The sequence below is a fragment of the Haliotis cracherodii genome, unplaced genomic scaffold (genome assembly GCF_022045235.1).
Source record: "Haliotis cracherodii isolate W230 unplaced genomic scaffold, xgHalCrac1.p SCAF_8, whole genome shotgun sequence".
Taxonomy (NCBI): domain Eukaryota; kingdom Metazoa; phylum Mollusca; class Gastropoda; order Lepetellida; family Haliotidae; genus Haliotis; species Haliotis cracherodii.
In genome coordinates, this window is record NW_027266341.1 from 29,255,898 (window position 1) to 29,279,364 (window position 23,467).

Sequence of the window (23,467 nt, forward strand, 5' to 3'; positions counted from 1 at the left end):
CGGATATTAAGCAGTATATACGCCAGTACATTCAAAATTGAAATTGGGATATTTTGCTTCTTGAAAGTCTCCTCTCCCTACCGGCCACTATAAAGTGTCCTAGAAACTCTCAGACCTTACAGCACATTCCCCTCCCAACTACACCTCATGGGAATTAGAAGTCAAGACAAATTTTATTCTGACTTCAAGTCAGCTCAACTACACACGAGCAAAGCCGCTAGCCATACAAACAATCACTTATTAGCCTGTGGGCTTCGGTCATAAATTATCCCCTGTCAATAGCCATGTTTTGCCTATTGAAAGCAGCTAAGCAATTGCTCCTACATAAAGCTTTTCTGCTTCGAGAACAGCGTCAAGTTGAATTCTTCTGCATATAGGCCCAGGATAACTCCAACCTATGACTTTGTGAAGGGGTTGTGAAACTTGTGATTTTGTTTATATGGGCAAGGTACATTGTGTGTAATCTGCTGTACCTTCCACAGTGTATATATTGTCATACTCAAGTGGGCACAATGCCCTGATTCAGGCAGTTTATTACTGGGGCTAAGGCGTTTTTTCATTAATGGTTTATGGATCCACCAACAGTAAAAATCAGAAAAAAAAAAAAAAAAATTCTCGATATATTTTTTATTATATTACCATGATTACCGCCTTGTCTGAAAACCCCTATTTAGCAATAAAATATATCACAAACGATTTTCATGGATGTCCCGACACAAGATATTAAACTCAACACGACAGCATGTTAAATTAATGTTCAGGATTTCGGCCATCATGCCACTGAATCATAATTATTTATTTTTTTAATACCTATTGACCATACGTTTACACAAAAGACAAAAAATATTTTTGAGGTGCTTTTTTTTTTTCGACCACTGACTTCAAGTTATGGGAGAAAAATATCTGTAAACCAATATAAAAACATGAAGACCTATAAAAAAATTAATAGTTTTTGTTAACAAGCAGTATCAAACATGAAAGTATTTTTTTCCCTCTTTAAGTGCAGTGTGTTTAACACCATGCTTAAGAGCATTTCATTGGACTGCTTAACTGTGGGAAGAACACTCTGAAAGATGCATGTTACCAGGGTCTTATGCGATGCTGAATCTGCATTCAGTACGCACAAATGTTTGGAATGGAAGCAGAAAAATATATATTGCGTCCTGAGGGACACACAAAAATATTCATTGTACCAAACTTTGACGTTGGTTCATACATAAGACAAATCTTGTATTCCAACCCACAACCTATACAACACACAGTTGGGTACTTATCATATTCAGAAAAGCACCCACGAATGTTATGTACTTTGAAACACATTTGTCACGCCCATTTTCATGCACCTGTTGTGGAGGGTGATCATTGCTGATCAATGACATAGATCTATAGACACAATGGGACACAAATATGATAGTGAAAATATTAGCATGTGAGGTGAGGTGAAATTGGGTTTAACGTCCCGTCCAAGATTATTTCACTTATATAGCACGTGTGTGTGTGCAGTTACTAGTCCGGACTGATGCCGATTTATAGTGCTAGCTCACTGAGATACCATGCCGCAGTTTAACATGAATACCCAACTCAGACACAGTATACTGACTCCGAGCCGACCAGTCCTTGTTTTAGCCCCTAAATGCTGAGCGCCAGACAGGGTAACAACAAGTACCATCTTTTAATGTCTTTTGGTATGACGCGGCTGGAGATCGATCCCAGGACCTTCCGCTCTCCGGGCGGATGCTCTACCACAAGACCACGGAGGCGGTCTATATTAGCATCCTATCCCTTCATATTCAACATTACATTAAATGGTCATCCTTATATGTCAATAAAATTTCAAATAAAAGATACTGAGAAACTTAAATGTGTCATGTTGATTTATCTTCTACTGTTTTCAAGGTTAACTGGATTTAATGATATAATGAATTTACTGAAATGGTTCATAATATAGAATCGCGCCATTGTTTGCTGATAAAAAAATGCTATTTTTTCCAAATATAACACATTCCACATTCAATCACATAATTCAGGTAAATTTACAAATTTTATGTTCATTTTTGTCTTAACCGCTGTATTTTTGAAAATGTCAGGATACTTTTATACAATAATGTGTATTTTTCTATCAAGCATAAATGTGCAAAGAATTGGTTCATTTGTCTCATGTTTAATGAAGCCTCGACTGTTTTAAATCATTCACAATCTTTAGAGTGCCTGCCTCATGCTAAAATTAATCCAGCAGGCAGGGATAAGAAGTGTGAAAACAATTCAGCAGGCTAAAGGTTAATATAAACATATTCTAATACATTTATACATTTAAATATTGCGAATGTCTTATATCACAAGTAAACAAAACATTACTCATCCCTACCTTGATTACATACATACTCACAGTGCCACTTGAATAGAAAAATATAGAAAACCCACAAAGTGATAAGTTTTGAAAAAAGTTTGAAGATTCTAAATTAAATCTATTAGAATCTTTTACAGTACAAAATGAATATGCTACAAAAAAAATAACTGATTGGAGTGAGTGAGTGAGTGAGTGAGTGAGTGAGTGAGTGAGTGAGTGAGCGAGTGAGTAAGTGAGTGAGTAAGTGAGTGAGTTTGGTTTTACACCACTTTTAGCAATATTCCAGCAATATCACGGCGGGGGACACCAGAAATGGGCTTCACACATTGTACCCATGTCGGGATTCAAACCCAGGTCTTCGGCGTGACGTGTGAACGCTTTAACCCCTAGGCTACCCGACCGCCCCTAACAGATTGGAAAACTAGAACCTAGATATGCTGTGAAGGCCATGACTTTGTATTCCTCACTGATTACTTCTCAATCTATCCATGCTGACCGTACAATATCTGACATCAGTTGAGGCAACAAAGGTGATTTTGAAAATTACTTTATACCAGTGGCTGGTATTGGTTGGGGTTTCATCATCAGTGGTTGGTCATAACTGATTCAGAGCTCCAGATAAGCTGCGTATCTGCGTAAACTACGCATCAGAAATGCAGAAATACGCAGTAAAATAAAATACAAGCGTATCAAAGTAAGCATAAAAAATAAAACTTGTGCATATCATCAAAATATTGTGAAGTAACCCTGCGTATTCGTTTAGCAAATCAGCAACTCATTTTGAAATTATAAATGGGCATTCCGTCAACCTTGCCAAACTCTACGATGACAGTTACATCATGATCATTTGCCATCACACTTTCTTGTGGAAGTATCGCGTTATTTTTGAGTCCTATAGTCCTGAGTCCTAAGCTCTCGAACCCACACGACACCAGTTTGCAGGGACTACATGAATAGTGTTTTGAAATATTTAACTTAAATACCCACATGTGTAAAAACTAGCGGGTAACAGAAATTTGAATACCCAGATAGAATTACTGATACCCAATGATCTTAAAATGCATGGGTAAAATATCCACAACACCAAAAGCTTATCTGGAGCTCTGTGATTCATCTCAAAAGATCAAGACATGTCCTTTATTGCCTGTAGTTTCCAGAAACTATTTGTCATGGATTAAATTTAATATTTATCTCTTTCCATTTTATAATGGAACTATGTGTACCTGATTGGCTCAAATACAGGGTAACCAATCAATCATCGATAATTATTGACAATCAAAACATCACTACACTGTTCATTCCACATTCTAAATTAGCAGCATTGTGTCAATGTATCATCACTTCAAAATATCATCACTGACACTGACTGATATGTCTTCATTTTGCAGTGACAGTGAATAGATGCAAGTGGCCTTAATCTCAACACTGATTGACCAGTCTTCCTGTTTACCGGTAGTTACCAGTTTTTTACCGGTAAAATTAGGCCTGGACCGGCTTGGACTGCCAGTCGCTGTGGACCAGCAAATAACATACCTTATAAATCTTTGTTGAACATCAGCAATATTCATATAAGCATATTTTTGGCACCAAGTCAGCTTGTCTGTTATAGTCAAGGTTTTCCTTTTGTCTATTTTTAGAGCTAGGAAATAACATTTTGCTTTACTTTGAGCAGAGACCATATATCGGTATATAGTCTCTGCTTTGAGGTTAAACATATATTTGTATCAATTTATGCCCCGTTCACATGCGCCTCTGTACATATGTGTGTATATTTGCATACATTTGCATCATGTCAGGAGCAGGTGCAAAAGTAAATGTAAATTTGCACTGTGTGTATATGTTACAATGTGAACGTTTGTGCCAACTTCTGAGGACGATCAAATTAATAAACTCACGACCAAAAGGAACGTGAACCATAGAAACATATAGAGAAGTGTACGTCAAGAAGAGATGTTTCTAATGTGTACCACTTAATGACAAATCTAACAAATCAAATCAGTCCAAATGTTACCACAAAGTATCTTTATTTTATCACAATCTGCTGCACTTGTTTCCAAACATTACACGCTAATCCTGCACAAGACAAATGGTGCATCGTGAGTAATGGATCTATGACGTCACTTGTGATACTTTCATGCGTATCAGTTCACACAGCATACCAGTATATTCGTTTGTGCGTCGAACCTATCTAATAATTTTTTAATATGAGTAATTCTTCATACATAAACCAACATGTCTAGTACTCGCGTTTCTGTTGTCGGTGAGTATATATTTGTTGATTTACCAACACCAAACAAATTGTCAACAGTTCTGTATTCTGAAGTTGCCAACTTTTATGAGTTGGGCGGACAGTGTTTTCTTTTTGTTTTAAGTAGTCAAAACTGTGTGTACAAATTAAATCAAACACATGTTGCGTCATGTGAAGATTTTTGGTAAAGTAACTCTCTTCTCATTCAACTTTAATTTGAAAACAACCTGTTATATGTTTTAAGTCGTTGACAGACTGACGAATATGTGTGCCTTACACAATTTACATACTTTATTTACACACTAAGATGCTTTTCATACGAACGCATAGTAAATTTACATATACACACGTATGTATAGTTACACATGTGTAAAATGACTAACGTGAGTAAATGTTGTGCACGTGAACAGTGTATTAGTCTCGGAATATTAAAAAAAAGAGGAGAAAATTGTGACTGAATTTTTGTGTGAATGACACGTTGATCTAACTAAAAACACTTCAGAGATGACGTCAGTGCATTGAACATGGTGTTGAAAGAATTATAACCAGATCATTTTCATGATTTTTATTTGCTGAAGTTGGGACTGACAAAAATAAGGGGGGAGGAGGAGAGAACTGGTAATTGTTTCCACTAAGACTAGCAGTTTTCAAAGCCAGTGGGAACACTGTTGATTGGTACACAAAAGCAGAGATATCTTTGACACAAACTTGTGAACCAGTTTGAAAGAGTAGAGCTACATACGCTGTCACAATTTAACCGTCTTTGTCATAACCCTAATTAGCATGTATACCTGATACATGTCAGGGTCCTATTATTCGAGTAGTAAGCAGTACGTCCATTGACCTCACTCATAACCCTTGCGTTATGTATTACCGTATTGGACGTAATAAGTGCCCTGCTCTAAAAAGCGCCCACGGCGATATTTGCTAATATATTGGCTTGTGAACAATCCCAATTAGCACCCCATCTGATTGATCAATGACTTATTTATTTGTGTATAATATGCACTCATGTATTAATTATAGGCAATTAAATTATGGATAAATATATATGTCGTGTATAATACACACACTTCTATTTTGTATCATTTCAGGCTGTCAGCATAAACCACGAGAGTTACAATCTTTCAACTCTGTTTTTTTTTCTCCAAAATTTTATTCTAATAAGAGTCCCCTATTTCAAATTTTGAGAGCGCCCTAGGCGCTTATTACGTCGAATACAGTAATGTGCCACTGTGATCATGAGGACAGACAAAATGCACCGTTTCGATACTAATAACGTTCGATTTTAGGGTGTGTAAGAAACAGATAACTGCACTTGTGCCTGTCAGATATAATTTATCTTACAACTCGTTGTTTCAAAGCTTATCTTGCTTTCACACATTTGATATGTTTTGAAACAACTCACTGGAAAATAAACAGTATCTGACGGACACTCGTGGAGTAATCTCTATTCAACATCCTATGGTATGACATCACCAGGGTATCAAACCACGGACCAATCGCTCTCCAGGCAGATGCTCTATCCACTACATCATGTAATAGTTATAGTATGATGATGATGATTAAGTTAGATCAATTCAAATAATTATTATTCAACATACTCAAGTCATTGTGCACCTAAGAAGTTTTGACACCTAATTTACATCCAATCAAAAGACAGAAAATTCCCCCAGGGGTATATATAGAGAATACTACACCTATACTATTTAGGAGGAATATCAGGTATGAAGTCGCTAACATCTGTCATAAAATAAAAGTTACAGAACCCTTTTCATAATCATTGAAATATAAGAGCCTGATGGTGCATACCAACTGTGATGGTCTAATTTCAGCAAATTGCAACCTACTTTCACATTCCTGTACCACTCGTGTTATTCTTTGACAAGCCGAATAGCAATCGTGCCCCTCTCATAATCATTTTTGCGATTGGGTTCTGTCTTAGCGCAAACAGTCATCACTAAAACAACTGTCAACTTGTTGCATAATGGTTCACATATATTTCCTCATATATTATATATATTTCAGATCCAATTTAAAGCATATAACACATTTAACTGTGTCTTGGGTATATTTTTTTATGGAAGACACATGTAAAATCAAAAATTACTTCTGAGGGATTATTTGACGAAGAACTTGAAATCATACGCGCATTCTGATTGGTTTGTCATATTTTTGCACATAACATTCATTGATAGGGGGACTTGTCTTCATGCAGGTTGCGAGTGGTGATGAATGTCACTTTCATTGTGGAATTAAATGATTTTCAGGGAGCTTCAGTCAACTTGTTCAACTCAGTGGTAATATATGCTTAAAGTCCATCTGAATGGTGTTGGGATTTGACGTCAAGTTCAACTGGTTCGCCATGTCACACAAGTTCTCTAAAGTCTTAACACAGGTGTCGTCGGTTTTGTTCATCCAGGAACAGTAGACCAAAGCCAATGTGAGTAAGACATCTAATCACAAACTCACTAACTCTTTTCCACAGTTGAACACTATGCGCAAATATATTTTTACGCATTTTAGGTTTGAAATCTGGCATATTTTATTGGAAATGATTAAAAATGAGTAAAAAATGTACTCTTGCGGTAGGACGAGCATTTGTTAAATTTTTTCATGCCCTACACATGCTGTCATTCATCAATACGAGCGGAAGAGTGGACTGTTTGAGCCCTGCTAGTAAAATTGGAAATGTTTCATTCCCGAGCCAACACCGAATCAATGATGATAAGAGCTGATCTTGTCTAACGGAAACAACTCTGTTCAGAAAACTGCAGAGTCAGCCCTCGGTGATCAAGACATAAGGTGTGCGTACATGCGTGCATGTTGGTGGTCTTTGACTTAACTCCCTACATTCAAACACTGAGTACACTGGTGATGTTAAGAATGAAACTATGTCGAACCCTCAGACTCTAAGAGCTTTTGAAATTTCGATAAGGGGGATTTCTTGGCCATTGAGACATGCTCCTATATTATCTTACTACAGTATTTGTCTAAGGACCCCTAAATCTTTAACTGTTAACATTAGGCTTACTGTATTCGACGTAATAAGCGCCCAGGGCGCTCTCAAAATTAGAAATAGGGAGCTCCTATTAGAATATTATTTTGGTGGAAAAAAACAACCAGAGTTGAAAGATCGTAACTTTCATGGTTTACGCTGACAGACTGAAATGTTTATATACGAGAGATATATTTTTCCAGAATTTAATTTCCTGTAATTAAGGGTGCATATAACACACGAGTGCGTATTATACACAAAAAAATAAGTCTTGTGTACAGTGATCAATCGGAAGGGGTGCTAATTGGGATTGTTCACTAGCCAATATATTAGCAAATATCGCCGTGGGTGCTTATTAGAGTGGGGTGCTCATTACGTTGATTACGGTATGCTAAGGACCATTGACTTGCAAGCTCAATTTCGAAAAACTGCTAATCATAAGTATGATGAAATGTTGCCTACCTGTTGCCTGAAGGTCCTGATCTTCCTGTCCATGACGTCCTTCTCATCCTGCAGCGTGCGCACCTCCTCCTCCAGGATGGCGATGCGGGTGTCGGCGACCTGGAGCAGGTCAGCCACATACGGGTCATCCGGGGGAGGGACATTGAACCCTGAACTCTCGGCTGATGGGACGGTCAGGTCGATCTCCATACGCTGCCGACGAAATGGAATGGTCTTCTTTCTACCGCCTACAAATTAAGTTGACGTCTGTGTTAACAACAATTAGTGTTCTTTGAAAAAGAAAAGAAAGTCACTTGCTTTGTTTTTATTTTGTAACCAACAAGTGTTCAGTCACCTTATTTGTACTTCCAGTTGCCAAGTCCTAGCAGATGCCACACTGCCATCTCACACCTATTGACAATGATAATCATCTTTGAAACTAGTTTTTACTCTGTGTGGTCTGATTCATAAAACATTTCGTACTATTTTGTCCTTTGGCTTATTGAGAACATAGCTTCTCTTCCTAGGTGTGTGTGTGCATGTGCGCTAGCACCCTTTGGGTGTGATCATTATTAACGTGTGCAACGTCAAAAGGAAAAATTGCACCAAGCTCAATTGCAGGTAGCATCTTACATTATTTATATCTACATATATAAACCTGGCGTGTGTACAACATTGTGGATGTTCCAGAGAACTATCTGGAGTTTACAACAAAAAGACACCTACCTGGAGTTTGTACAACAGCATGGTAGTTCTAGAGACACTCCTGGAGTTTGTACAACAGCCTGGTAGTTCTAGAGACACACCTGGAGTTTGTACAACAGCATGGTAGTTCTAGAGACACACCTGGAGTTTGTACAACAGCGTGGTAGTTCTAGAGACACACCTGGAGTTTGTACAACAGCCTGGTAGTTCTAGAGGCACACCTGGAGTTTGTACAACAGCCTGGTAGTTCTAGAGACACTCCTGGAGTTTGTACAACAGCATGGTAGTTCTAGAGACACTCCTGGAGTTTGTACAACAGCCTGGTAGTTCTAGAGACACACCTGGAGTTTGTACAACAGCATGGGAGTTCTAGAGACACTCCTGGAGTTTGTACAACAGCGTGGTAGTTCTATAGACACACCTGGAGTTTGTACAACAGCATGGGAGTTCTAGAGACACACCTGGAGTTTGTACAACAGCCTGGTAGTTCTAGAGGCACACCTGGAGTTTGTACAACAGCATGGTAGTTCTAGAGACACTCCTGGAGTTTGTACAACAGCATGGTAGTTCTAGAGACACACCTGGAGTTTGTACAACAGCCTGGTAGTTCTAGAGACACTCCTGGAGTTTGTACAACAGCATGGTAGTTCTATAGACACACCTGGAGTTTGTACAACAGCGTGGTAGTTCTAGAGACACTCCTGGAGTTTGTACAACAGCCTGGTAGTTCTAGAGACACTCCTGGAGTTTGTACAACAGCATGGTAGTTCTATAGACACACCTGGAGTTTGTACAACAGCCTGGTAGTTCTAGAGGCACACCTGGAGTTTGTACAACAGCATGGTAGTTCTATAGACACACCTGGAGTTTGTACAACGGCCTGGTAGTTCTAGAGACACACCTGGAGTTTGTACAACAGCCTGGTAGTTCTAGAGGCACACCTGGAGTTTGTACAACAGCATGGTAGTTCTAGAGACACACCTGGAGTTTGTACAACGGCATGGAAGTTCTATAGACACACCTGGAGTTTGTACAACAGCGTGGTAGTTCTAGAGACACACCTGGAGTTTGTACAACAGCCTGGTAGTTCTAGAGGCACACCTGGAGTTTGTACAACAGCCTGGTAGTTCTAGAGGCACACCTGGAGTTTGTACAACAGCGTGGTAGTTCTAGAGACACTCCTGGAGTTTGTACAACAGCGTGGTAGTTCTATAGACACACCTGGAGTTTGTACAACAGCATGGTAGTTCTAGAGACACACCTGGAGTTTGTACAACAGCGTGGTAGTTCTAGAGGCACACCTGGAGTTTGTACAACAGCGTGGTAGTTCTAGAGACACTCCTGGAGTTTGTACAACAGCGTGGTAGTTCTAGAGGCACACCTGGAGTTTGTACAACAGCGTGGTAGTTCTATAGACACACCTGGAGTTTGTACAACAGCATGGTAGTTCTATAGACACATCTGGAGTTTGTACAACAGCATGGTAGTTCTAGAGACACACCTGGAGTTTGTACAACAGCCTGGTAGTTCTAGAGGCACACCTGGAGTTTGTACAACAGCATGGTAGTTCTATAGACACACCTGGAGTTTGTACAACAGCCTGGTAGTTCTAGAGACACACCTGGAGTTTGTACAACAGCCTGGTAGTTCTAGAGGCACACCTGGAGTTTGTACAACAGCGTGGTAGTTCTATAGACACACCTGGAGTTTGTACAACAGCGTGGTAGTTCTAGAGACACACCTGGAGTTTGTACAACAGCCTGGTAGTTCTAGAGGCACACCTGGAGTTTGTACAACAGCGTGGTAGTTCTAGAGACACACCTGGAGTTTGTACAACAGCATGGTAGTTCTAGAGACACACCTGGAGTTTGTACAACAGCCTGGTAGTTCTAGAGACACACCTGGAGTTTGTACAACAGCCTGGTAGTTCTAGAGACACACGTGGAGTTTGTACAACAGCGTGGTAGTTCTAGAGGCACACCTGGAGTTTGTACAACAGCATGGTAGTTCTAGAGACACACCTGGAGTTTGTACAACAGCATGGTAGTTCTAGAGACACACCTGGAGTTTGTACAACAGCCTGGTAGTTCTAGAGACACACCTGGAGTTTGTACAACAGCCTGGTAGTTCTAGAGACACACCTGGAGTTTGTACAACAGCGTGGTAGTTCTATAGACACACCTGGAGTTTGTACAACAGCCTGGTAGTTCTAGAGGCACACCTGGAGTTTGTACAACAGCATGGGAGTTCTAGAGACACATCTGGAGTTTGTACAACGGCCTGGTAGTTCTAGAGGCACACCTGGAGTTTGTACAACAGCCTGGTAGTTCTAGAGGCACACATGGAGTTTGTACAACAGCATGGTAGTTCTAGAGACACACCTGGAGTTTGTACAACAGCATGGGAGTTCTAGAGACACACCTGGAGTTTGTACAACGGCCTGGTAGTTCTAGAGACACACCTGGAGTTTGTACAACAGCATGGTAGTTCTAGAGACACACCTGGAGTTTGTACAACAGCATGGTAGTTCTAGAGGCACACCTGGAGTTTGTACAACAGCCTGGTAGTTCTAGAGACACACCTGGAGTTTGTACAACAGCATGGGAGTTCTAGAGGCACACCTGGAGTTTGTACAACAGCGTGGTAGTTCTAGAGACAGTCCTTGAGTTTGTACAACAAAAAGACACCTACCTGGAGTTTGTACAACAGCGTGGAAGTTCTAGAAACACGTCTGGAGTTTGTACAACAGCGTGGATGTTCCAGACAAGTAATGAAAAGACACCTACCTGGAGTTTGTACAACGGCATGGAAGTTCTATAGACACACCTGGAGTTTGTACAACAGCGTGGTAGTTCTAGAGACACACCTGGAGTTTGTACAACAGCATGGTAGTTCTAGAGACACTCCTGGAGTTTGTACAACAAAAAGATACCTACCTGAAGTTTGTACAACGGCATGGAAGTTCTATAGACACACCTGGAGTTTATACAACAGCCTGGTAGTTCTAGAGGCACACCTGGAGTTTGTACAACAGCATGGTGGTTCTAGAGACACTCCTGGAGTTTGTACAACAAAAAGATACCTACCTGAAGTTTGTACAACGGCATGGAAGTTCTATAGACACACCTGGAGTTTATACAACAGCCTGGTAGTTCTAGAGGCACACCTGGAGTTTGTACAACAGCATGGTGGTTCTAGAGACACTCCTGGAGTTTGTACAACAAAAAGACACCTACCTGAAGTTTGTACAACGGCATGGAAGTTCTATAGACACACCTGGAGTTTGTACAACAGCCTGGTAGTTCTAGAGGCACACCTGGAGTTTGTACAACGGCCTGGTAGTTCTAGAGGCACACCTGGAGTTTGTACAACAGCATGGTAGTTCTAGAGACACACCTGGAGTTTGTACAACAGCATGGTAGTTCTAGAGGCACACCTGGAGTTTGTACAACAGCATGGTAGTTCTAGAGGCACACCTGGAGTTTGTACAACAGCGTGGTAGTTCTAGAGACACACCTGGAGTTTGTACAACAGCATGGTAGTTCTAGAGACACACCTGGAGTTTGTACAACAGCATGGTAGTTCTAGAGACACACCTGGAGTTTGTACAACAGCATGGTAGTTCTAGAGACACACCTGGAGATTGTACAACAGCATGGGAGTTCTAGAGACACACCTGGAGTTTGTACAACAGCATGGTAGTTCTAGAGACACACCTGGAGTTTGTACAACAGCATGGAAGTTCTATAGACACACCTGGAGTTTGTACAACAGCGTGGTAGTTCTATAGACACACCTGGAGTTTGTACAACAGCCTGGTAGTTCTAGAGACACACCTGGAGTTTGTACAACAGCATGGTAGTTCTAGAGACACTCCTGGAGTTTGTACAACAGCATGGTAGTTCTAGAGACACACCTGGAGTTTGTACAACAGCATGGTGGTTCTAGAGACACTCCTGGAGTTTGTACAACAAAAAGATACCTACCTGAAGTTTGTACAACGGCATGGAAGTTCCATAGACACACCTGGAGTTTGTACAACAGCCTGGTAGTTCTAGAGGCACACCTGGAGTTTATACAACAGCCTGGTAGTTCTAGAGGCACACCTGGAGTTTGTACAACAGCATGGTAGTTCTAGAGACACTCCTGGAGTTTGTACAACAAAAAGACACCTACCTGAAGTTTGTACAACGGCATGGAAGTTCTATAGACACACCTGGAGTTTGTACAACAGCGTGGTAGTTCTAGAGACACACCTGGAGTTTGTACAACAGCGTGGTAGTTCTATAGACACACCTGGAGTTTGTACAACAACCTGGTAGTTCTAGAGGCACACATGGAGTTTGTACAACAGCGTGGTAGTTCTATAGACACACCTGGAGTTTGTACAACAGCATGGTAGTTCTAGAGACACTCCTGGAGTTTGTACAACAGCATGGTAGTTCTAGAGGCACACCTGGAGTTTGTACAACAGCCTGGTAGTTCTAGAGACACACCTGGAGTTTGTACAACAGCATGGTAGTTCTAGAGACACACCTGGAGTTTGTACAACAGCCTGGTAGTTCTAGAGACACACCTGGAGATTGTACAACAGCATGGGAGTTCTAGAGACACACCTGGAGATTGTACAACAGCATGGGAGTTCTAGAGACACATCTGGAGTTTGTACAACAGCGTGGGAGTTCTAGAGACACACCTGGAGATTGTACAACAGCATGGGAGTTCTAGAGGCACACCTGGAGTTTGTACAACAGCGTGGGAGTTCTAGAGACACACCTGGAGTTAGTACAACAACTGGACACCTACCTGGAGTTTGTACAACAACCAAACACCTACCTGGAGTTTGTACAACAGCGTGGAAGTTCTTCTCCTGCAGACTGAGGATGCGATCTGCCTTCTCCCGAGCATCCTTCTCCAGCTGCCGAACCTTGTGCACATACTGGTTGTTGAGGAACTTCAGGTCCGCGTTCTCGTGCTCCAGCTTGCGCAGAGAGGCCTTCAGCTCTAACAACAGACAGTCTCACTGTAAAACCTTGCCTTCAGCTCTGACAACAATAAGTCTCACTCTAGAACCTTGCCTACAGCTCTAACAACAGTAAGTCTCACTGTAAAACCTTGCCTTCAGCTCTAACAACAGAAAGTCTCACTATAAAACCTTGCCTTCAGCTCTAACAACAATAAGTCTCACTCTAGAACCTTGCCTACAGCTTTAACAACAGTAAGTCTCACTGTAAAACCTTGCCTTCAGCTCTAACAACAGAAAGTCTCACTATAAAACCTTGCCTTCAGCTCTAACAACAATAAGTCTCACTCTAGAACCTTGCCTACAGCTTTAACAACAGTAAGTCTCACTGTAAAACCTTGCCTTCAGCTCTAACAACAGAAAGTCTCACTATAAAACCTTGCCTTCAGCTCTGACAACAGTAAGTCTCACTGTAAAACCTTGCCTTCAGCTCTGACAACAGAAAGTCTCACTGTAAAACCTTGCCTTCAGCTCTGACAACAGACAGTCTCACTGTAAAACCTTGCCTTCAGCTCTGACAACAGTAAGTCTCACTGTAAAACCTTGCCTTCAGCTCTGACAACAGACAGTCTCACTGTAAAACCTTGCCTTCAGCTCTAACAACAGACAGTCTCACTGTAAAACCTTGCCTTCAGCTCTAACAACAGACAGTCTCACTGTAAAACCTTGCCTTCAGCTCTGTCAACAGTAAGTCTCACTGTAAAACCTTGCCTTCAGCTCTAACAAAAGAAAGTCTCACTGTAAAACCTTGCCTTCAGCTCTAACAAAAGAAAGTCTCACTGTAAAACCTTGCCTTCAGCTCTAACAAAAGAAAGTCTCACTGTAAAACCTTGCCTTCAGCTCTAACAACAGTAAGTCTCACTGTAAAACCTTGCCTTCAGCTCTAACAACAGACAGTCTCACTGTAAAACCTTGCCTTCAGCTCTGACAACAGTAAGTCTCACTCTAGAACCTTGCCTTCAGCTCTGACAACAGTAAGTCTCACTCTAGAACCTTGCCTTCAGCTCTTACAACAGTAAGTCTCACTCTAGAACCTTGCCTTCAGCTCTGACAACAATAAGTCTCACTGTAAAACCTTGCCTTCAGCTCTAACAACAGACAGTCTCACTGTAAAAACTTGTTATCAACTCTGACAACATTAAGTCTCACTATAGAACCTAACCAAAACGCTACAGAAACAATCCATTTCGAGTTGCAGCATGTGTAGGACAAGAAAGAATTGAGAACAATGTCCTACCATTATGGGAGTTAGCTCCATCAGTTCGTGTCCGGTTGTAGTAGCATATTGGGATGATTTAAGTATCATCTGTACCTAAGTATCGATGACACCATAGGCATCAGTGAATCGTTACAGCCCTAACTTCAAATGATACTACCGTAAGCGCCCAGAACAATATTTGCTAATATATTGGCAAGTGAACAATCCCAATCAGCACCCCTTCCGACTGATCAATGAACACTTATTTATTTGTGTATAATATGCACTCGTGTGTTATATGCACCCTTAATCATGGGCAATTAAATTCTGAAAAATATATCTGTCGAGTATAATTCGCACTGGCTTTTCTTTTGTTTCTTTTCAGGCTGTCACCATAAATCACGAATTTTACGATCTTTCAACTCTGTATTTTTTTCTCACCAAAATTATATTCTAATAAGAGCCCCCTATTTCTAATTTAGAGGGCCCTGGGCGCTTATTACGTCGAATACGGTAGTTGGAGTGGGAGAAGCATTATGAGTGAATCCTATTTTTGTAAGCCAGTAACCTGTAACAATCTTTTATCAACATCATGGTTGCATGAATGCTTGTGTCTTTAGCCCATATATCGGAGGTCAGCAGTGGTTGTAAGATGCAGAGAATTAGGGCTCAAAGGCACTTGCCCATTCAAACACGGGTACCCTGAGGCACTTAAGTCCACCCCATTTCATTTTATCACCTACAATGGCCCGCAGCAAATCTACAATACAACAATTATCAGATCATGGGCATGGTGAGACCATGAATTCCCACTATCATAATAATAGCAAGGATCTAGACATAATAAGAGGCAACACTTTTGTATCATGGTCGTCATGGACTCTGACAGCAGTGTCCACATATTGTATCATGTACCATATCTCAACCCTTGTGTATCATGTATCATATTGAATCATTTGTGTATCACATCTGCCAACCTCTGACAGCAGAGTCCATGTATTGGATAATGTACCACCACACTGGTGTGCAATGTACCATATCACAACTCTTGTATATCATGTACCACATCACAACCCTTTTGTATCATAGGATTTACCATATCCTGACACTTGTGTATCATGTACACTATCACAACCCTTGTGTATCATGTACCATATCACAACTCTTGTATATCATGTACCACATCACAACCCTTTTGTATCATATGATTTACCATATCCTGACACTTGTGTATCATGTACCATATCACGACCCTTGTGTTTCATGTACCATATCACGACCCTTGTGTTTCATGTACCATATCACGACCCTTGTGTTTCATGTACCATATCACGACCCTTGTGTTTCATGTACCATATCACGACCCTTGTGTTTCATGTACCATATCACGACCCTTGTGTTTCATGTACCATTTCATGATTCTTGTGTATCATGTGCCATATAACACTTGTGTATCATGTACCACATAACACTTGTGTATCATGTCCCATATCACAACACTTGTGTATCATGTACCATATCATGATACTTGTGTATCATGTACCACATAACACTTGTGTATCATGTACCATATCATGACACTTGTGTATCATGTACCACATAACACTTGTGTATCATGTTCCATATCACAACACTTGTGTATCATGTACCATATCCTGACACATGTGTATCATGTACCATATAACACTTGTGTATCACGTACCATATTCTGACACATGTGTATCATGTACCATATCACAACACTTGTGTATCATGTACCATATTCTGACACATGTGTATCATGTACCATATCACAACAATTGTGTATCATGTACCATATTCTGACACTTGTATATCATGTACCACATCCTGTCACTTGTGTATCATGTACCATATCCTGACACATGTGTATCATGTACCATATCACAACACTTGTGCATCATGTACCATATCATGACACTTGTATATCATGTACCACATCCTGACACATGTGTATCATGTACCATATCACAACACTTGTGTATCATGTACCATATCATGACACTTGTATATCATGTACCATATCATGACACTTGTATATCATGTACCATATCATGACACTTGTGTATCATGTACCATATCCTGACACATGTGTATCATGTACCATATCACAACACTTGTGTATCATGTACCATATCATGACACTTGTATATCATGTACCACATCCTGCTACTTGTGTATCATGTACCATATCTTGACACATGTGTATCATGTACCATATCCTGACACATGTGTATGATGTACCATATCACAACACTTGTATATCATGTACCATATCATGACACTTGTGTATCATGTACCATATCCTGACACTTGTGTATCATATGATTTACCATATCCTGACACTTGTGTATCATGTACCATATCACGACCCTTGTGTTTCTTGTACCATATCACGACCCTTGTGTTTCATGTACCATTTCATGATTCTTGTGTATCATGTACCATATAACAACACTTGTATATTATGTTCTGTATCACAACACTTGTGTATCATGTACCATATCATGATACTTGTGTATCATGTACCACATAACACTTGTGTATCATGTTCCATATCACAACACTTGTGTATCATGTTCCATATCACAACACTTGTGCATCATGTACCATATCCTGACACATGTGTATCATGTACCATATCACAACACTTGTGTATCATGTACCATATCATGACACTTGTATATCATGTACCACATGCTGCTACTTGTGTATCATGTACCATATCTTGACACATGTGTATCATGTACCATATCCTGACACATGTGTATCATGTACCATATCCTGACACATGTGTATCATGTACCATATCACAACACTTGTGTATCATGTACCATATCACAACACTTGTGTATCACGTACCATATCCTGACACATGTGTATCATGTACCATATTCTGACACATGTGTATCATGTACCATATTCTGACACATGTATATCATGTACCATATCACAACACTTGTGTATCATGTACCATATCATGACACTTGTATATCATGTACCATATCAAAACTCTTGTGTATCATGTACCACATCCTGACACTTGTGTATCATATCCTGACACTTGTATATCATGTACCATATCCTGACACTTGTGTATCATGTACCATATCCTGACACTTGTGTATCATGTACCATATCACAACCCTTGTGTATCATGTACCATATCACAACCCTTGTGTATCACGTACCATATCATGACACTTGTGTATCATGTACCATATCACAACACTTGTGTATTATGTACCATATCACAACACTTGTGTATCATGTATCATATCACAACACTTGTGTATCATGTACCATATCAAGACCCTTGTGTATCATGTACCATATCACGACCCTTGTGCATCATGTACCATATCACAACACTTGTGTATCATGTACCATATCCTGACACTTGTGTATCATGTACCGTATCCTGACACTTGTGTATCATGTACCATATCACGAGCCTTGTGTATCATGTACCATTCCTGAAACTTGTGTATCATGTACCATATCAAAACTCTTGTGTATCATGTACCATATCATGACACTTGTATATCATGTACCATTCCTGACACTTGTGTATCATGTACCATATCATGACACTTGTGTATCATGTACCACATCCTGACACTTGTGTATCATATCCTGACACTTGTATACCACGTACCATATTCTGATACTAGTGTATCACGTACCATATCCTGACACTTGTGTATCATGTACCATATCCTGACACTTGTGTATCATGTACCATATCCTGACACTTGTGTATCATGTACCATATCACGACCCTTGTGTATCAGGTTCCATATCCTGACATTTGTGTATCATGTACCATATCCTGATATTTGTGTATCATGTACCATATCCTGACATTTGTGTATCATGTACCATATCCTGACACTTGTTCAAGATGTACCATATCCTGACACTTGTGTATCATGTACCATATCACCACTCCTGTGTATCATGTACCATATCACAGCCCTTGTGTATCATGTACCATATCCTGACACTTGTGTATCATATTAACCTACCTCTAACAACAGTGTCCATGTCTTCCTTCTGTTTAATGAGCTGCAGGTGAATCTCATTGTTCTCCCGCACCAGCTTGGCATTGTCCATCTTGTACGGCTCCACAGCACCATCAACCTCTTTCGTCTCATTTTGACGTTTGCCAAGTTCCAATTTTGCAGTCTTCAAACTTTCTGTTGTGTGAATAAGATCTGCAAACAGTTTCTCCACAAGTGGGAGTGATTCAATGCCCAGACTTTGCCGGTATCCCAACTGATCCAGTCGGCGTCGAACATTTGTAAACTTCTGCTGTGCCTGAGCAGATGCAGTGGCAGCCATCGTTGTGCCCTCTCCTGCCTGACGTGGAAGAGTAAAACACGATCAGTTACAAATATATTCAGATTCTTAACAAATTCTCATGCCTGTCTGTGAAAAAAGATAAACTGTTCCATACAAACCACAATAATAAAAACAAAATATTGGTGCCACAGTTTGTGCCAAATGCTTTTGCATCTACTAGTCTGAACTAGCCTAATGTTCAGTAGATAATGTTATTTTTAGACTATAACTTGCTGTTACAAAACCAAACAAAATTTACTAGACTCACTCATTTTACTAGACTGGTGGGTGAAGTTGCAGAGTGGTGTCATTTTTGTTTCTGACAGGTAAGAATTGAGGTGAGGTGGGGTGAAATGGGTTTAACGTTGCATTAAAAAAAATTGAACTCATAGCGACATGCAGACATTTTTCTTGTCTGGACTAATGCCAGTTTTATGGTGCCCGCCAACTGAGATACCATGATGCAGTTTAACACTGATACCACACTCAGGAACAGTATACTGACTCTGTGATAACAAGACCTTGCTTGACACCTTAATGTCGAGTGCCAGGCAGGGTAAGAACAAGCATCTTTTAACATCTTCTGGTATGACGAGGACGAAGTACTCCAAGCAGACACTCTATCCACAGTGGAGTTCGGTAAGAAGTGAATATGCAGTCCTCAAATTTAGCCACTAGCTTAGCTCATATTAGTCCTAGTGATAACACTAAAATCTGCTGAAAATGATGTCAAGAGCCATGCTCGGGCAAACAGACTATAAACCTTTTTGGCACTGACTGAACATATAGGTTAATATAATTGTTCTTATTTAAAAAATCCAGTCTTTTGGAAGCCATGAAGGCCACAGAGGTTCCAATCCTACTCAACGCTAACACAAGTCTGATTAATACTGGTTGTGGTCAAATCATTCTGTCAATTTGAAGAATGGTGTAACTAAGCAGAACTATTTCAAGCAACAACTCAAACTTATTTTGTTCAGGTAGATGAATGGTTGAAATCCCAGATTGTCTCTTTTCTTTGCAAATGGCTACTTTCCATGATTACGGTAACAAAAAATGAAATGTGGAAAAATTGTTTGCAGAATCATTGTTTACTTGGGAACTAGATCTAGGCTAAATGACAGTGGTAAACAATCTATTAGCATGATTGGGGCCTGCAAGTTATTAAAATGACTATCATACAATCAAACAGAATATGCAAATGATATGGGGAATTATGAGTGGATCTTGTATTAGTGTGATATGATCTCAAATAAGTGTAACGTTAGCGTTGTCCAGGTTTGCCTGGATTGGTATCAACTAGATCGACACAAGGCAACAGTTGTTTGAAGAAATCTCTGAATCTCCATCAGGCAAATAATATTTAAAAGAAAAGGTTTACTCTTGACTGTCTCACCAAAATTGGATATGTAAGATTCATAAGCTCAGCTACCTATTGCAAAAAAACTGTTGCCTACTAAGAACATCCGCTCATCAGCTGATTATCTGTGGCTAGCGTAACACTTAGTCTACACAACGTACACTTGCGATAGTTTTCATACATCAGGTCATAGTCTCATACATCTAAAGTCCGCACCATCTACTTACTCCATTCAATATGTGCTACGGGTAGAAAATCACGCACATGACATCAAAACAACATATCCTATCGATCTAGAAATTGTCTGTCAGACTCATCCATGTTTGACATTTTGACAGAAACTTCATCATCAAACACTTTCTTATAAATCAAATGTCATTATAGTCCTATCAATCTACTAATTATACAGTACCTCTGCGAACAGAGATGAAGTCAAAAGATGTTGATATTTTCAATGTGCTCCGGTATATTTAGCCATATGATGTTTCACAAAGGCATGTCACAACAAGCCCTGATAGCATTTGAAAATGGCGCAAGCCTGACCTGTCGGAAGGAACAAAGATTAGAGTTATCTCCCTTACGCCAATCGGCTTTGAGAAAATTATACGAGCCAGCATTATTTCAGCCACACCGTGACAAGCACATTAATAACATATCACAACCTGTTCACATTGGACAACACATCAGTTAGATTATTTCGGACTTGTTTTTAAAAATACTTGTATGAGAGCATTAAAACATTTAGACTGGTTCATGATATTCGAGGGTGCAATATAAAACCCGGCTATAGATCACCATCAACCAGAATTTAGATCACCATACTAGGGACCATTTGGACTTAACGGCACCTGTGCCAGCTGCACGTTAAGCCGGGGAAAAAAACGGGCAAAATATAGTATATGTTTGATAGTGGCTAAACATGAAACAAACAAGAAATGGTTATTTGATGGTGGTGTATTTGATACAGGGTATCATAGTTGTGATTCGTACCTTAAGACTGCAGCATTTTGGAGACTGTTTTCAGCCTAGTATCGTTTGTAATATTTGGGTCAAATCCATTATTGCAAGTGTATGCTTTATTTTGCCCGACAGTTTATATACAACATAACATATTCTAGGAATATAAGTACTTAGAATGGTGTGGCCTTACGTGTGGACACCGCTTTTGTGACAGCAAGGAGCACGGGCATGGTGCTAACAAACCATGGGTATGTGAAAACGTTCTTAATATATCAGTCACGACCATACCTTTTGTAATACAGATGTCTGTCACATTCCACTATAGTTTTCTCTTCACAATGACATTTAAAATACATCACCGTGCACATCATCGTGTACATCTCCCCAGTTGGGTGGAGACTTCATCAACTTGAATGTTCACCGAAACAAGGGGCTGTCGTGTAGCCTCTTCTTTATTCCTTTTTTTCCCTACCAATCCTTCATCCTTTTTGTCTTTTGTGTCTGACGACTCCTTCTCCTTTCTGTGATCATCTTCTCTCTCAAGGGGGCGGTCGGGTAGCCTAGTGGTTAAAGCGTTCTCTCGTCACGCCAAAGACCCGGACAATGTGTGAAGTCCATTTCTGGTGTCCCCCGCCGTGATATTGCTGAAATATTGCTAAAAGCGGCGTAAAACCATACTCACTCACTCACTCACTGAAACACAAACGATTATAGCTTACTTCTGTTGCTTGACCATGCAGGACATATTTGCTCGCGAGTCAGTTTAGAATGGTTTGGAGCGAAATACTCAACCAGACCCGGAGCTGTACAGGAAAAATAATGGCACTTTTGTTTAAGGATGCCAGCTTTAAGAATGCGATTCTTCAGTCAGCTTCTTGGGCAGGGTGTTTCCCGGACTTTACTGTTTGAAGCAGCTAGAATCTCTGGCGATGATAATGTTGGACTATGGGACATAATTTTGAACTTTGTCAATTTGTTCGAATTGTAATTTTATCTTTTGAATTAAAGTGACATGTGATGTATATACATGGAGCCTGTTTATGAAAAGTATAAAATATATTTTAACACGCAGTGAAGTCCAGCATTTCTAGAAGACATTTCTCTACAATAACCATGACAACGAGGCGGCGACATTTCTTCCGATCAAACACTTATCGCATGCAGTCCTGACTATATTTTACACCTGCTTCACTGACTATTGACGCTAGATGAAAAATAGTATTTTACGCCGCTTTAAGTAATATTCCAGCCATATTACTGAAGGGAACACCAGAATGGGGCTTCACATACTGAAAACATGTGGGGAATCGAACCTGGGCCTTCGGCGTGACGAACGAATGCTTTAACCTTCACACTACCTTTCGGAAATGTTGTACATATGTATGTCCTGGTCGTAAGCTTTAACGCATCTCTTATACTACATAGACCTCGGGGGCACGGGTGGCCGAGTCGTCTAAGGCGCCGCGATTCGCTGTGCAGAGTTGCGTCCCTTGGGCACGCCAGAAACTTATGATTATGAATCCCGGTTCGCCCCGATTATGTTTCTAGGTTTGTCAGCACCATACCCGTGGGTGTCACTGAAGTGGTAAACGTCTGAAACCTGCATCACTTCGGGCTTTCCTCCCACTTTAAGCTGACACGCCGCGATATAACTGGAATACTGTTAAAAGCGGCGTTAAACCCAACTCACTCTAAAAAGACCTGCTACTCAAGCAATGTTGCAGGGCCTGTCTGAGAGGACGATCAGATATTTATGCTTCAAGCAGAGCCCCGGTATTTGGTGGTGATTCGGGCCAGTGGGGGTTACATCCGTTATTGCCTTTAG

General features: G+C 40.3%; 1 protein-coding gene across 1 annotated transcript in view; it reads right to left on the bottom strand.

The window, feature by feature from the left end:
• LOC139449521 (centrosomal protein of 135 kDa-like) overlaps window positions 1-21,208 on the bottom strand; it is a 57,184-nt gene extending 35,976 nt beyond the window's left edge. Inside the window, exons 1-4 of the mRNA XM_071230947.1 lie at window positions 21,095-21,208; window positions 19,007-19,340; window positions 13,576-13,743; window positions 8,056-8,282 (exon numbers count right to left, since the gene is read on the bottom strand). Of these exons, the coding sequence (XP_071087048.1) occupies window positions 8,056-8,282; window positions 13,576-13,743; window positions 19,007-19,322 (711 nt within the window). The 5' untranslated portion in view covers window positions 19,323-19,340; window positions 21,095-21,208. The remainder of the gene's footprint in view (window positions 1-8,055; window positions 8,283-13,575; window positions 13,744-19,006; window positions 19,341-21,094) is intronic.
• Window positions 21,209-23,467: the final 2,259 nt, after the last annotated feature.